The 15806-nt window shown below is 52.5% G+C and overlaps 1 protein-coding gene across 4 annotated transcripts in view; it reads right to left on the bottom strand.

Annotated features, from left to right (window-relative positions):
• Positions 1 to 1728: 1728 nt before the first annotated feature.
• The window catches only part of ddr1 (discoidin domain receptor tyrosine kinase 1), a 35553-nt gene continuing 21475 nt past the window's right edge, over positions 1729 to 15806 (bottom strand). For 2 of the 4 annotated variants that reach the window (XM_035392772.1, XM_035392762.1), the window contains exons 8-19: positions 12010 to 12259; positions 11195 to 11344; positions 10861 to 10914; positions 8506 to 8672; positions 7321 to 7522; positions 6213 to 6329; positions 5333 to 5631; positions 4735 to 4862; positions 4404 to 4601; positions 3479 to 3725; positions 2969 to 3118; positions 1729 to 1949 (exon numbers count right to left, since the gene is read on the bottom strand). In XM_035392772.1, coding sequence (XP_035248663.1) covers positions 1809 to 1949; positions 2969 to 3118; positions 3479 to 3725; positions 4404 to 4601; positions 4735 to 4862; positions 5333 to 5631; positions 6213 to 6329; positions 7321 to 7522; positions 8506 to 8672; positions 10861 to 10914; positions 11195 to 11344; positions 12010 to 12259 — 2103 coding nt within the window. In that variant the 3' untranslated portion in view covers positions 1729 to 1808. The remainder of the gene's footprint in view (positions 1950 to 2968; positions 3119 to 3478; positions 3726 to 4403; positions 4602 to 4734; positions 4863 to 5332; positions 5632 to 6212; positions 6330 to 7320; positions 7523 to 8505; positions 8673 to 10860; positions 10915 to 11194; positions 11345 to 12009; positions 12260 to 15806) is intronic. The other 2 variants (XM_035392788.1, XM_035392782.1) reach the window with 2 other exon arrangements.

The following is a 15806-nucleotide window of genomic DNA, read 5'->3' as shown; positions in this document are numbered from 1 at the left end:
ATCATTAGTTTTAAAAAACAAAGGATGACAACAGGAAGCATCTAATTATAAAAAATAAAGGTTTAGTTGAACTACAGTGTATCAAAAAAAAAAATAAAAGGTCAAAGAAGCACAGAACTCCGATCTCCGCCGATGTCGACAGGACCAGCGACCTGGTTCCCCAAAGGCGTGCGGTTGGTTGCCGCGGTTACAGTTACACCTGTAATCATCATTTGAGCTTATGAAAGGGTTCGGCCCGCCTTGGCCGGACAGCTCAGAGACGTGGCGGTTTGGTATTGCTGTGCCGTCGTTCCCGCGCGCTCCCAGGAGCGACGGAGTGAGACCGGTGAGAACTGTGACCGATAAAGTGCAGCTATAATCGTACGGATTCACACGCGGGGCGGCCTCTGAGCGTCCAGCCGGGCTGCGGGGCGCGAGGGGTTCGAGCATGCGTACCGAAACGCCAAAGCGCCCCGCTGTCGTCTGTGAAACAGGCGCTCCCCCCCGGCGAGGCCCTCCTCTTCTGCGCGTCCTCTGGGGCGGACTTCAGCTCGGGGCGGGGGGGGGTTAGCCGCCTGCCCCGTCCCCCCTTGTCAGACCGGCCCAAGCGCTTCTCTCGGGCAGCGCTCGGGTGCATTGTGGGTAAAAAAAAACGCACATTTTCTCTCCCTGGGTACGCGTGGGCAGCGCGCCCCCCCCCCCCCAGGTCACCGCTAACCGCCACCATCACAGGGGCAGCCACCGACAGGCCGGGCCACAGAGACACTGCAGAAAGGGCCGAACGGCCGTCAGTCTCTCCGTCACACAGAGAACATCAAACACACAGCTACAGTGAGAGCAGAACTACACCGCCACCGGCGTCCCCCCAACAGGACTATCACTTCCCCTCAGTAACAGCGCTACAGGTGAACCATCGTACAGTACATGACGCGACGCCACGTAAAAACAGCTCGTGAAACCGCGCTCGTCCGTGGAGTAAAGCACGCCGCACAGAGTACCGCCAAGAGATTCAGCTCGTTCTTTAAAAAAAAATAAAAAAATAAAAACACTTTTAAAGTATTTGAAGAGCCATTTATCATAGAAAAAGATATTTATTATCAGGTAAATGTTCACTTTCAAATGGGGCTATTCAAAAATATAACCGGAAATTTATGTAGATTTCCTATGAGTGTGTATTCCTATTAGTGTGTTACAATAGCCTACATGTACTTAGTTCAGTTTTTTTTTTCCTGAATTATCAGGTACTTTAATGTGGTAGTCAGACAGGCCATGTACAGTACATATTTACAGTGCAGCACTAAAGATTCACAGCCCTCTACGCGCTACTCAGATACTAGCTCAGCTGCAAACACCCGCCACCTGCTGTCTTGATTACAATCAAATGAAACGTTGGAAAAATAGGATTTCGGGAGGTGGGGGTTGGGGAGGCGGGGTCTGACTGTGAGCCGAGCCAGCGGTGCCTCAGCCCCGCCCTCCTGCCAACAAATACAAAATTTACAAGCTTCCCATTCTCTCATTTCCATCTGCCTACGCCTACGCCTACACCCACGCCTCCATCTTCAGCCCCGCGGTACACATTCACTCCGGCTGCTCCTATGAGTGGATTTACTCTCTCAAGCATCTCCCCAACTCTCCCTCTCTGTCTCTCTCCCTCCCTCCTTCCCTCTCTCTCACTCTCTCTCTCCCTCTCACACTCCCTCCCTCTCTCTCTCACTCTCTCTCGCTCCCTCTCCATCTCTCCCACTCTCTCCCTCTCTCTCTCTCCCTCTCTCCCTCCCTCTCTCTCTCTCTCTCTCAGGAGTGATGGGGGGGGAATCGCTCTCCTCTCTCTACACCATGTTCATGGCGTCCTCGGTGAGGAAGGAGTGGATGTGAGCGAAGGCGGGGCGGAGCTTGCAGTCCCGGTTCCAGCAGCTGAGCATCAGCTCGTACAGACCCTGGGGACACACGGCCGGCCGGGTCAGATACACCTGAGAGAGAGGGAGAGGGGGAGGGAGGGAGAGATAGGGAGGGAGGGAGAGGGGAGAGAGAAGAGAGAGGGAGGGAGAGAGGGAGAGAGAAGAGAGAGAGAGAGGGAGATAGGGAGGGAGGGAGGGAGAGAGAGAGAGAGGGAGTGAGAGCAGGGAGAGAGTGAGAGGGAGAGAAAGAGGGAGGGAGAGAGAGAGAAGGAGAGAGGAAGAGACAGAGAGAGAGAGGAGGGACAGGTTAGCAGGTTAGCACAATGCGCTACTTTAACACACTGCAGCACGCACACTTTAACAGGAGAAAGACAAAGGTCACAGAAGTACACGTTTCCAAAACATCTTTAAACACAAAAATGAAAAGACATTCTAAAAGCACATTCTATTGAGCCTTATTTAAATATCCCTCCCTCCAGGCAATAAAAAAAATGCAATCATATGAATCAACACTAAAATATGAAAATATACAGGTAATGAACAGGAAATGGAAAGCTAATAGAGTAACTTAAGGGAGTGTTTGGCCACCAGTTTTTTATTAAACTGGCCCCAGGATATACTTTCTGCCAGCCCATCTACAATGGCTCGCCTGTTTTGCCTCATGTTTCAAATTAACGGGCACACGTCAAGATCCAGGAATATGTGTTTGTGCACACTGCTGCCCCCTGCTGATGATGTCTTTCCATTCGCTCTTCCATGCTTGTTCACCTTAGCATAGTGAAAAGGCCAATTAAGCTACCCTTGGTCACTGAAGCGTCCTCCCCCAGTAGACCCCAGCAGACACCCTCCTCAAAGCTATAAAGTTATCCCGGTCTGTCCAGTATTTTTATGCATAGCCCGATGTATGCTGGGATGTTCTTTTCTTAACACACGAGCCACACTGGTGCAGTAACCCCCTGTTTTACACACTCCTGTCGTCCCTCATTCTCCCTGGTGTTGTATATATGGTGTTCCGTGTTCGCTGGCTGTGTGTGTGACCTCACGGTGACTGGCACACAGGACTGCGTGAGGTGGGCGGGGCGGGCGTCTACCTGCCGCCCGTGGTCCCTGAAGAACTCCCCCGCGTTGTCGATGACCTGCTCGTCGGTCAGCGTGGAGTACGGCTGCTCCTGGCACACGCTCAGCATCTCCCACAGGGTCACGCCGAACGCCCACACGTCGCTGGCCGTGGTGAACTTCCCCTGGAACGCGGGCACACGCCGGCCGTCCAATCAGAGGGAGCTAACTACAGCCCACTGTCTCTACTGAAGGGGCATCACAAAATCTCCAAGCCCACCACTCACTCAGGGAGCAAATACATTTTCCAGCGATACACTCCACATTCAAACTTTGCCACATGATTCAAAGGCTTGCTCACATTCATACTGAAATGTAGTTTACCTGCACGCGTCAGAACTCCTGCGTGTGCTCTCACGCAAGCAGTGTTTCGCCTGATTAGTGCGAATGTCTATGGGATGCGTTACATCAAGTTTTATATGTATGACGTGTGGAGAACAGCATACCCCCTTCTCCTTCCCTCTCTCTCCCTCCCTCTCTCTCACCATGAGTATACACTCCCAGGCCATCCAGCGAATGGGCAGCACCGCGCGGCCCTGGATCCTGTAGTAATCTCCAGCGTACAGGTTCCTGCTCATCCCGAAATCGGCGATCTTGATCTCCTGATCCCCGTCCCGCCCCCCGCCCACCAGGCAGTTCCGGGTGGCCAGGTCGCGGTGCACAAAGTTCAGGGAGGAGAGGAACTTCATCCCAGACGCGATCTGGCTGGCCATGGAGATAAGGGCGGGGTAACTGAGGGAGAGAGAGAGGGAGAGAGAGCGAACATTCAGGAGAAAGAAAAAACCAAGGCAAGAGTGAAGGGAAAGAGTGAGGGGTGATGAGAGAGAGGGAAGAAAGGGTATAGAGAGGGGAGGAATATAGAGGGAGGGAGGGGCATAGACAGAGGAAGGGTATAGCGAGAAAAAGAGAGAGTTAGAAGAATAAAGAGGGAAGGAAGACAATTTTTAAAAAATCGATTGATCAGAAAATTCCACACTACCATGTGCGTATGATGTATTGGCAGAAGAGGATTCTTAACTGAAAACCTTGAGACCTGAATACTATTGAGACTGCTGGACATTTAAGCAATTATTTTAGCCAGAATGTGGATAAATAATGCTTTGAACACAATAATGTGGGCAAGATTACAATACATTTAAACACTGTATATTTAATGATTGTTGTACAATTTATTCACGCACGCACACACAGGCAGTAACACATGCACACGTGCTCACACAGTCACAGTCACAGTCACACACACACACACACACACACAGTCACACACACACACTCAGTCACACACACACACACTCAGTCACACACACACACACACAGTCACACACACAGTCACTCAGTCACTCAGTCACACACACACACACACACACACACACACACACAGTCACACACACACACGCGCACAGTGGGCACCTGATGGTGGGGCTGCTGTGTGAGGGCCCGGCCTTGTCCAGCAGGACTCTCTGGGAGAGGTACTGGTTGAGGTCCCCGCTCTCCATGTACTCCGTCACCATGCACAGGGGGTCGCTGCTCACGCACACGCCCAGCAGCCGAATGATGTTGGGGTCCTTCAGGCGGGACAGGATCTTCACCTCCTTCAGGAAGTCATTTCTGACGGGACAGCCAGAGACCATGTGACCACGCGCAACTTCAGAACGAGGCCATGAATGCGGTGTCCCGCAGCCTCGCGTTCATCGTAAGGCTGCGGCTGAGACCGCAGGCGTGCAGCCGCGCGCAGACGTACCTGGCATTCTTTGAGGCATCGGGCCGCAGTATCTTCACGGCCACCAGCAGGGGGCGCCCCTTCCGCACGTTGAAGGGGAACTCCAGGTTGGGCAGGTCCTGGGGGTTCTCGATCTCGCACAAGTGCACCTTGTACAGAAGCAGCCGTACAGAACAGAAGAGACTGCACTGAACACAAGGGCCCCACACCACACACCCGCGATCCTGCAGCGCTTATAACGCAAACTCCAAGGACATTTTACAGGCCCCTATGGAAATTTATCAAGGAACACATTTATTAACACATTTATTGATCTTATAATGAACTTAAGTAAAAAATGAATGAGAATTTTTTATTGAAAATCCAGCACTCGCACAGTAAGTGGTTTATTGGTGGGTAATTCCGTGCTCTAGAGAATACTCGGGTAATGAGATTTAGAACTTTCTGGATGTCGTTTGTGCAGTTTTGGAAAACGCACGTAAACCCTACAAGATATAAAGCACCTAAAATAAAGTACTCCTGTGCAACATCCAAGCACTTTCACAACGCGGAATTCACCACGTTCAAAATCAAGCGGCTTTAGGCGAGAATGCTTGAAACTGTCCACTAGGCGGCGCACCTCTCCAAACTGCCCCTCGCCCAGCTTCTCCTTGAAGACGAGGAAGTGGCGGGGCAGCTCCGGGAGGGGGGGGCACTCTGCGGGGGCCGACAGGGCGGGGACGGCGTAGGTGTTGTTGCCGCTGACGCCCTGCAGGCTGATGATGTCGGCCTCGGCGTAGTGCGGCACGCTGGCGGGGCCCGACGCCAGCAGGAGGGGCGGGGGCACCGAGGGCAGCTGGGGGTAGGGCGGGGCCCCCGGGTAGGGGGGCGGCTCCTCCTGGGCGGGCGGGACCTTCTCGTCCAGGTCAAACCCACACGCTGGGGGTTAGGGGGGAGAGAAAGGGTTAATACCACATACACGCACACACGTGCATACACACACACATACACACACGCACACACGTACACAAACGCGCACGCACACACGCACACACGTGCATACACACACACACACACACGCGCGTACACAAACGCACACGCACGCACGCACACACACACACACACGTACGAACACGCACGCACATACACACACACATGTGCATACGCACGCACACACGTACACAAACGCACGCACGCACACACACACACACTCCACAAACACACACTCACACACAGAGCAGTATGCAGCACTGCAGCATGAAGCCATGTGAGGAGAAGAGAGAGAGAGAGAGAGAGCGAGGGATGGAGAGAAGGCAGAAGCGGTTACCATCACGCTGACAGTCGTGTCTAAAAACACATGCGGAGGCAGGGAGAGAGGGAAGGAGGGACGGCAGGAAGGAGTGGAGACTCAGTGAGACGCCGCAGTGCATGCTGGGGGAAATGGGCAGGCGTTACACACACACACAGGCCCTGCGCTGTGTGCAGCCCACACACACACACACACACACGCTAGCTCTTACCCTGCGGTGCTACATTGTGTGTCTTTTCCTGGGCACTGGTGCAGTTGTGCAGCCAGGTTGGGTCATGCCGCTGGTCAGACAGTAGCAGGTGATAGGCTGGGTTGTTTAACAGCAAGGCTGGGGAGGGGGACACATCACACAGTGCAGCACCACAACACACAACTGTTAACACGACGGGGGTGGTGGGGTGGGGGGGGGCACAGCACGGGCAATGTTAACACACAGCAGGCACTGAACACACAACAGCACAGGCACTTAACCTCAGTGGTGATGCTCGTCGTGGTTAAAGAGGCAGGCACACAACACAGGCAGCCATTACAGACACAACACAGCAGTGTCCTGTTCCTCATGCAAACTACCCCTCCTCTCTTCTCTCTCTCTCTCTCCCTCTTTCCCTTCGCTTACTTTATATCTCTCTGCCTCCTCCTTCCATCATCCTCTTTCAACCTCATCCCTCTTTCAATTCAATGCAATTCTGTCAGCTTTATTGGCACAACAAAATCAATACTTCCACTGTGAAAGCATTACGCTGTGAATGCCATAAAAAATAAAATAAGAGCAATGAATGATGTACCTACATATTATACCTGTCTCCTTCTCTCTTGTCCTCCCCCTCTCTCTGTCTCTTTCTCCTCCCTCCCTCTGTCGGTTTCTCCTCCCTGTCTCTCCCCCTCCTCCCTGTCTTTCCCTCTCCTCCCTCCCTCTTTCTCCTCCCCCTCTCTCCCTGTCTCTCCCTCTCCTCCCTCTCCTCCCTGTCTCTCCCCCTCCCTCCCTCCCTCTCCTCCCTGTGTCTCCCCCTCCCTCCCTCCCCCCCTCCCTCCCTCCCTCCCTCCCTCCCTCCCTCCCTCCCCCTCTCTCCCCCTCCTCCTCCTCCTCCTCGTACCCGTGCTGTCGCGGTCCTCGCGGGGGCGCAGCAGGGCGCTGGGCTCCTGGTACTCCCCCTCCCTCCCTCTCCTCCCTGTCTCTCCCCCTCCCTCCCTCCCTCTCCTCCCTGTCTCTCCTCCTCCTCCCTCTCCTCCCTGTCTCTCCCCCTCCCTCCCTCCCTCTCCTCCCTCCCTCTCCTCCCTCCCCTCCCCCTCCCCCTCTCTCCTCCTCCTCCTCCTCGTACCCGTGCTGTCGCGGTCCTCGCGGGGGCGCAGCAGGGCGCTGGGCTCCTGGTACTCCCCCTCGGCGTCCCGCTCCCGCTCCTCGGGGGAGGTGTGTATGCGCTGGTAGCGGCTGGAGTACGTGTGCGTGTTGTTGATCACCACGTTGTCGGAGGGGACCGACAGGTGGACGTGCATCTCGTCACTGGAGAGGCTGCCCTGGGCCTGGGACAGACAGACACACAGACACACAGACAGACGGACGGATGAGCAAACGGACATGACTGCATGCATGCTCACAGCGGGAGTGTTTACCCTAACAGAGCTCATGTGCTTATTAACAGGACACAACAGGACTTTAACACTGACAGTTACACACACACGCTGAGGGACTGAATACTCTATGACCTTTACACCTTTACACTTACAGAGCTCACACTGTCATTAAAGGGAAAGCCAGCAGGTGTTCACACTAACAGATTCAGAGACGCACCAAGCCTTTTTTACACCCACAGATCATTATTACTGTGCACACACCGCCTGGCCTATCACAGCAGGACGTTCAGGCGGACTTAATTAACACAGTGCACACGCAGCTTTGCAGGTCTCAACAGCAGAGAGCAACACAGGGAGGTAAGACAGACTAGGGCTGGGCGATATACCACAAGGATAATTATCGAATGCGAAACCGGTCATCGCCACTGTATTATGATGATTACCTTTCTTTTCGTATTTTTCTTTTTAATTATATCTGAAGCCGTAGTAAACAACCAAACTAATGAGGCTGTGCGAAATGCTTCCGGAAAAAATGTTATCTATCTCCGCTGTTATCTGTTGGGTGTAGATAAGACAGCCAACGAGCAGCAAGGTGGTACTGCTTCCATATGATCGTTTGATGTGCTTTTGTCAATTCCAAGAAAGCTCCAAGACCTTGCTGCTGATTGGCTGTCTTACAGCCTTTGAAGCGTGGTTGTTTACTACCATATAGGGTATAATTAAAAAGAAAAGGACTAAAAGAAAGGCAATACACCACACACTGGCAATGACCGTTACTCTATTCGATAATTATCATCGCAGTACACTGCTCAGGCCTAAAATAATACAGAACACGATAAGATAATACGCAACATTATCTGTTGTAGCCACCAGGGTGAGCACACAAACAGTTCCCACTTCTCGGTCTCTTCCTCTCCTCTCCTCTCCCTCACCTTGCCCAGAATTTTCTTCCAGTACTGCCTCCAAAGAATAACGGCGATGACAGCCAATAGCAAGAGGATGATGCCCACCAAGCAGCCAATCAGAATGGCTGTATTGCTGCTGTCGTCCTTGGCAACTGGTAACCCTGCTCTTGGGGTCATGGCTGCAAATTCCACACCTGGAAACCACACAAACATGGTCAGATAGAGCCCCTGCTGAGTCAGTGGATCAGTGAGTCACTCTGTGTGTCTGTGAGTCAGTGGATCAGTCAGTCACGCCATATCTCTGTCACTGAATTACTCTGTGATCAATTGATTCATATCGTGAGTCTGTGAGTCAGTGGATCAGTCTCACGGAGTCTGAGTCAATGAATCACTCAAGCCGCGTTTCCACCGCAGGAACTTTACCCCGGAACTAGGAACCTTTTGAGGAACTCAGTGCGTTTCCACCGCAGGAAGTAGGGTCTAAATTAAGTTCTGGGGACTTTATTTTACCCCCAAAAAAGTTCCTGCTCGGGGGGTAGTACTTTCCAAAAGTACCGGAACCTTTGGGGTGGGGCGCAAGCGCTGAAAATTTCTGATTGGTCGACTACTTGCAGTTGAAATCAAACTTGTATGTTATGCGGCGCAGTAGCCTACTTTTGGTTATAGCCTGCCAACGTCTTGGAATTATAACATGTGCTCTTCTGTTCTTTTCTTGCTTTAGTATTCATTTTATAAAATGCTAAGCATTCGTGCTGGGACATCATATTACTTACCAAAACATTCAAACGGTTTAATTTGGTTGCTGAATATTTTCTTCCAAATTTTCTTTGTTAGCCCGTTGTAATTGACTCAAAACGTTTGATACAGTTAAGTGAGGTATGCGGTAGTTCTGCGTAATTCACATTGGTGATACAGTAAAAGCAAACTGGAAATCACCTTCCGCACTTTTTGTCAGGGTAAAATAACAGGTTAATTCTAGTAATCGTCCCTTTTGCTTTTTCAGACTGCTGTAATTTTACTCTGCCATTCTTCAATTCCACAAAAAGACCAGGAAGACTATGGACTAATTTATGGTGCATGGTTCGCATCTGGAGGGCACACTTCGCTGCTCGGCTAGCAGTAACTTTGAAGGAAAGCAAACGGTGGCTGTACCACTGCTAATTTAAATTTTTACACAAATCCGAGTTTTCGTTCTCTTCTTGTCATTTTGCGATTAGCCTATATGGAATTGACGATGAGAAAGTAATCAATTCAACATCAAATTGTTTACAACGTGTGCATGTTTTCTGCTGTTGTTGCCAGTTATTTGTGGAATGTGAATGCATTCTGTCGCCTCGGATGTCAAGACATGAAAGTGAATGTTCGCATAAAAACATAATGAATGTGTTTGAGAGGATATATAAAACAGTTACAATCTGACTATTGGCCTGTTATATCCTATTTGTTGCATAACAACGGTCCAAGTTCAACTACCAACGACAGTTTTGCTTGACAACGGTAAAATATGCCCAAACAGCTGCGAGAATATTTCAATTTCAGGTGATTAAATCGAAAAAAATCAATAAATACAAAAGTAACCATATATAGTCATTGTTGGTAACCCGTTGTATATAAGTGGAATAAACCCCCCCGGGCTGTCCCGGTTATTAGAAAATAATGTAGGCTACTTCGGTGGTAGTATGGGGTTACAGAAGAAATTATAGGACAGATGGATCGACGACAACGTCGTTTTTTCATACGTCAGTGGGCTAATTTGCCTAATCTTCGCGGGACTTTAGACCGCGGTGGAAACGCAGACAACAATGGGCTGAAGGAACCTTTTAGTTCCTTGAAAAGTAGTTCCTGGGACTAAAAGTTCCGGGTACTTTTGGTGGAAACACGGCTTCAGTGTGTATTAGTGGATCCGTCAGTCATTCAGGGTGTCCGTGGGATGCCAGTGTATAAGTAGTGTCAGTAAGTCGACAGAGAAGACTGATAGCTAAGCAGATAGTGTGTATATCAAGTTTCTGACAGTGATTTAGCTGTCCATAAAACTTGAATGTCAGTTGTGTGAATTTTAAAAACTACCGGGCTTGCCAGAACATTCCAGAGACTAACCGCCCTTCAAATAAACCACACCGTTATATCTTCCATGCACTAAGAAAAACGAACATCATACTTCAGACAAAACAACCAGCCTAAAAACAAACCACATAACTGCCGTAACAGTACACCGGGTTACACTAGGTGGCGCTCTACCACACATTCGAACGTCATGCACCTGGAGCACGGGGTGGAGCAGTGCCATGCAGAGCTCGGCGAGCACGCTACGCTAATTTAACCTCATGCGGTTTAGGGAGCAGCGGCGGGCCACGCCCAGTCCTCGCTCGCCCCCTCTCTCACCTGACAGCGAGCTGTTGGCTGTGCTGTTGATCGCTGGGTAGGTAGTGGGGGGGTCTGGTGGAAGGAGGGAGGAGAGAAAAGAAAAGAGAGGGAGCGGAGGGCAGGGGGGAGGGGGAGAGGGGAGAGGGGAATGAGATGAGAGGATGAGAATGGAGGAGCGAGAGAGGATCGCAGAATGCGCGGATGACAGAAGAGGGGGATGATTAAAGAGAAGTCACAGAGAGGGAACACAATGCACGTCAAACGCTCTCCTGGAGGCGGGGGGGGGGAGGGGGGCACAGCTTTGTCATGCTCACAGAGCCCAGGGGGAGTGGGGGGGGTGGGGGAGACTCACCACTGTGGGCGCTGGTGTGTTTGGGAGAGGTGGCCGTGGGGGTGGGGGCAGGGGTGGTGGAGGCGTTGGTGGGCGGAGGCGAGGTGGTCGGGGGGGCGGGCGGCACCACGGGCGGCACCTCGCCCGTTTGAGGCGGCTCCTCGAACGGCTCTATGACCCCGAGAGAAAAAAAAGAAAAAGAAAAAAAAGAGAGCAGCAACGTTACTCCAAAATGGAGGACTAACACAATCAGACCCGCTTCCCTTACCAGCCGCCCGGCCGCCTCCATCAGTCACACGCTGCAGGTATTCACCACGACAGAAGCACACAGCGGCCCCCTTTACCACACACACAGGGCCACTGCTTACCCATAACCCCCCTCTGCGCGTACGCTGCTTACCCATAACACCCGTCTGCGCATACGCTGCTTACCCATAACACCCGTCTGCACGTACGCTGCTTACCCATAACCCCCCTCTGCGCATACGCTGCTTACCCATAACACCCGTCGGGTCAGATGACCACTCCCCGAGGGGAAAGAGCTGAGAGCAGCTCTCAGATCAGACCTGTGTTCATACAGGTATCAATAAACCCCACACTGCGCAGTCACACACACACACACACACACAGCCACGCACACACACACACACACACACAGCCACGCACACACACACACACACACACACACACAGACACACACACACACACACACACAGACACACACAGACACAGACACACACACAGACACACAGACACACACACACACACACACACAGACACACACAGACACAGACACACAGACACACACAGACACAGACACAGACACACACACACACCGGAGTAGAAGGAGATCTCGCTGATGAGCAGCCAGCGGTCGGCGAAGGCGAACTGGCAGCGCAGGATCTGGGCGGGGTGCCCCCCCAGGGGGAGGGAGACGGGGCGCGAGGAGGGGTCCTTCAGATCCGAGAGGGGCACCTGGAGAGTGAGGGGCGGGCTCGACCAGGGCGACAGCAGCCCCGCCTTGAACTGGCACACCACCTTACTGAAGACTCGCACGCCCTGGGAGTGCCTGTTATTACTGTGGACCTGAGAGAGAGAGAGAGAGACAATGAAAGAGGGTTACTATTACACAGACCCCCCCTCCCCCTCCATACACCCCCCTCTCTGTTTCCCTCTCACAGACACACAGAAGGAGACAGGGACTGAGAGAGCGGGGCACTGGACTGGTCCTTATCCTCTCCGCACACAAACACAAACCCACTTTGGCTTCAGTACTGCCCCACAACTGCCAGTTAGACTGAGTCAAACTAATCAAAGCCACACACTCACAACAGTGGGACAAACACAGCAGTCCCACAGCAAACAGAACAGCTATCAGGGCCCCAAACAAAGAGTGCTGTAACCGTGCCCTGCCCGAGACACAAAACAAAGCCGGATCCTGACCAATGACACACCCGGCGACCACGCCTCAGCCAATGAGAGAGGCGCAACACGGGAAAGTGAAGTTTCCCGAACGTGACATCCAGGCTGCCGTGAGACAGTAAAGGTAGGGGGAGTCAGAGACACACAGCTCACACCGCGAAACGTACTCAGAAACGAGGGCAATACGCTCCATTAAACTGACCGTATTTACGCACACGTTCCCCTCCATGACTAATGACGAAAGAGGAGCCAACAGACTCGCTCTGCGTGTGGGAGACCAAGCGGGAGATGACCCCCCACCCCCCCCACCAACTACCCCCCACCCCCTGCCCACAAGCACAGAGGGCAATAAACACAAACCAGAATGAAAGATTTATATGCCTTGCAGATATAAGAACCACGACCAAGGATTCATTAAGACGTTACTCAACCACTTCGCTGTTTGAGTTGTTATTTTCAGTGTTGACCGTTCATGTGCACTGGTTAAACTGTAATATACATTTGTTTTTGCCAACAGTTGCAATGTCAAACTGGCCAGTCCCTCGGTCACCTTCATATCAGGTAACCTGAGTTTGAGTATCCGTAAGACATTACAGTGATTTACTTCAAAAAGAGGGAACAAATTTAACAGATTTTAAAAACGAGCAAGAGAGATAATGGGACTGAGAGAAAGTGAGTAAACAAGGGGGGCAAGGACAAAGAGAGGGGGAGGACAGAGAAAAAGGAGAGAGAGGGAGAGAGATGGTGTGGGGGGGCAGAGAGCGAGGGAGAGGTTATTGCAGATCTGACAGAGAGAAAAATTACCTTTATTACTGGAACCCTGATGAGGGCTAGAGTGAATTTTGTGTGTGTGTGTGTGTGTGTGCGTGTGCGCGTGTGTATGCATGTTGTGTGGGGGGTTTCTGTATGCACGTTGTGTGTGCGTGTGTGTCTGTGTATGCATGTTATGTGTGTGTCTTTGTGTATGCATGTTGTGTGTGTTTGAGTGCATGTTTGTGTATGCATGTTATGTGTGTGTCTTTGTGTATGCATGTTGTGTGTTTGAGTGCATGTTTGTGTATGCATGTTGTGTGTGTGTCTTTGTGTATGCATGTTGTGTGTGTTTGAGTGCGTGTGTTTGTGTATGCATGTTGTGTGTGTTTGCGAATGTGTGTTTGTGTATGCATGTGGCGTGTGTTTGCGAATGTGTGTGTGTGTTTGTGTATGCATGTTGTGTGTGTTGAGTGCGTGTTTGTGTATGCATGTTGTGTGTGTTTGAGTGCGTGTGTTTGTGTATGCATGTTGTGTGTATGTGTGGGAGAGAGAGAGAGAGAAATGAAGGCAGAGAGAGCAGTTAAGTGGGCCTGGGAGAGGTAAGGAGAGGGGAAGGGTGGTAATAGCCACTGCAGATGGAGTGGAGTTAGTGATTAAACCCACCCTAACTGAAGGGTTTAAATCCGGGAGAAGCCGCACACGCTCAGTAAGCACCGCGCCGATACACGTTAACCCCTGAGACAGAGGGCTTCACCTGCCTGAGCTCAGTGAGGGAACAGGCCGAAATACCCCACATCCTCACTGAGGGCCACAGGCCTCCACAGGCCCCCTCAGAGCCGGGCCCTCACCTGCCTGAGCTCAGTGAGTGAACAGGCTGAAATACCCCACGTCCTCACTGAGAGCCACAGGCCTCCACAGGCCCCCACAGGCCCCCACAGGCCCCCTCAGGCCCCCTCAGAGCCGGGCCCTCACCTGCCTGAGCTCAGTGAGTGAACAGGCTGACATACCCCACGTCCTCACTGAGGGCCACAGGCCTCCACAGGCCTCCTCAGAGCCGGGCCCTCACCTGCCTGAGCTCAGTGAGTGAACAGGCTGACATACCCCACGTCCTCACTGAGAGCCACAGGCCTCCACAGAGCCGGGCCCTCACCTGCCTGAGCTCAGTGAGTGAACAGGCTGACATACCCCACGTCCTCACTGAGGGCCACAGGCCTCCACAGGCCTCCTCAGAGCCGGGCCCTCACCTGCCTGAGCTCAGTGAGTGAACAGGCCGAAATACCCCACATCCTCACTGAGAGCCACAGGCCTCCTCAGAGCCGGGCCCTGGCCTGGCGCGCGTTAGCGTGACGTCTGACGCGCTAGCCTCCCCAGACAACAACGCGCAACGGCTAACGCAACAGACGTGCGGCGCTGCGCCAGGCGCACGCCCGGAAAACACCTTCGAGAGTCAAACGGCTCTTCGGGTTAAGAAAGAAAAGCTTCTGGAGAAGAAAAGCAGGAGGTGGCCCAAGCTTGCATTCCAGCAATGCCAACAAAAATGCACTTTGGCCAACTTTTAACTTTCCCCTCTAAACACATCTGCACAAGAATAACAAAAAAAAAAACAGCACAACAACAGAGGAAACAATGTGACCGGGGAAGAGAACCTCCAACACAAAACGACCAAAAACACACAAACCCACCAGCGGGGGATGGAGCATGGCATCACACGAAAAAACAAACCGAACTGCCAAGCTACCAATTAGAAAGAAAACAAGCCCTGCCCCGTGCAATTTAGAGCCAGTTTACCCCCGTTAATCGGCATGGCGACGGCTGTCACGGGGGGGGGGGGCAGGAAGTAATTTTTCACGTCCGTGGTCAGGAGAGGACGAGCGGTCAGGGACGTAATTAAAACCTCTCTAAACGTTTCTCAAACGCACGCGCAGCGCAGAGGGGCGGTTTCCCTGAGGCCCCGCGCTGTCGCTGACGCTTCAGCCGCCTCGCTGTCCCGCCCAAACGAGGGGGTGCGCGCGCGTCCGCCAACACTCTGAGGAACGCGCGTGATGCTGTGCCTCCTCAGGCGTGTTTATCTCTGACCCCCCCAGACACAAGGCCACACGGACGGGTACGGCGCATACCCCCATTCCACACACGCAAACGCACACACACACACACACACGCACACACACACACACACACACACGCACACACACGCACACACAGGCACACACACACACACACACACACACACACACACGCACACACACGCACACACACGCACGCACGCAAACGCACACACACACACACACGCACGCACGCAAACGCACACACACACACACACACACACACACACAAACACACACCCGCAAACGCAAACGCACACACACACACGCCCAAACCTGCAGGCTCGCACGCACTAACATGCATCGCATACACGCGTGCACACGTCCCCCCAGACGCACACCCGTGCGTACTGCAC

The sequence above is a fragment of the Anguilla anguilla genome, chromosome 1, assembly GCF_013347855.1.
Source record: "Anguilla anguilla isolate fAngAng1 chromosome 1, fAngAng1.pri, whole genome shotgun sequence".
Classification (NCBI taxonomy): domain Eukaryota; kingdom Metazoa; phylum Chordata; class Actinopteri; order Anguilliformes; family Anguillidae; genus Anguilla; species Anguilla anguilla.
The sequence above is the reverse complement of the archived record's forward strand: the minus strand, read 5'-3'. Positions and strand labels throughout refer to the sequence as shown.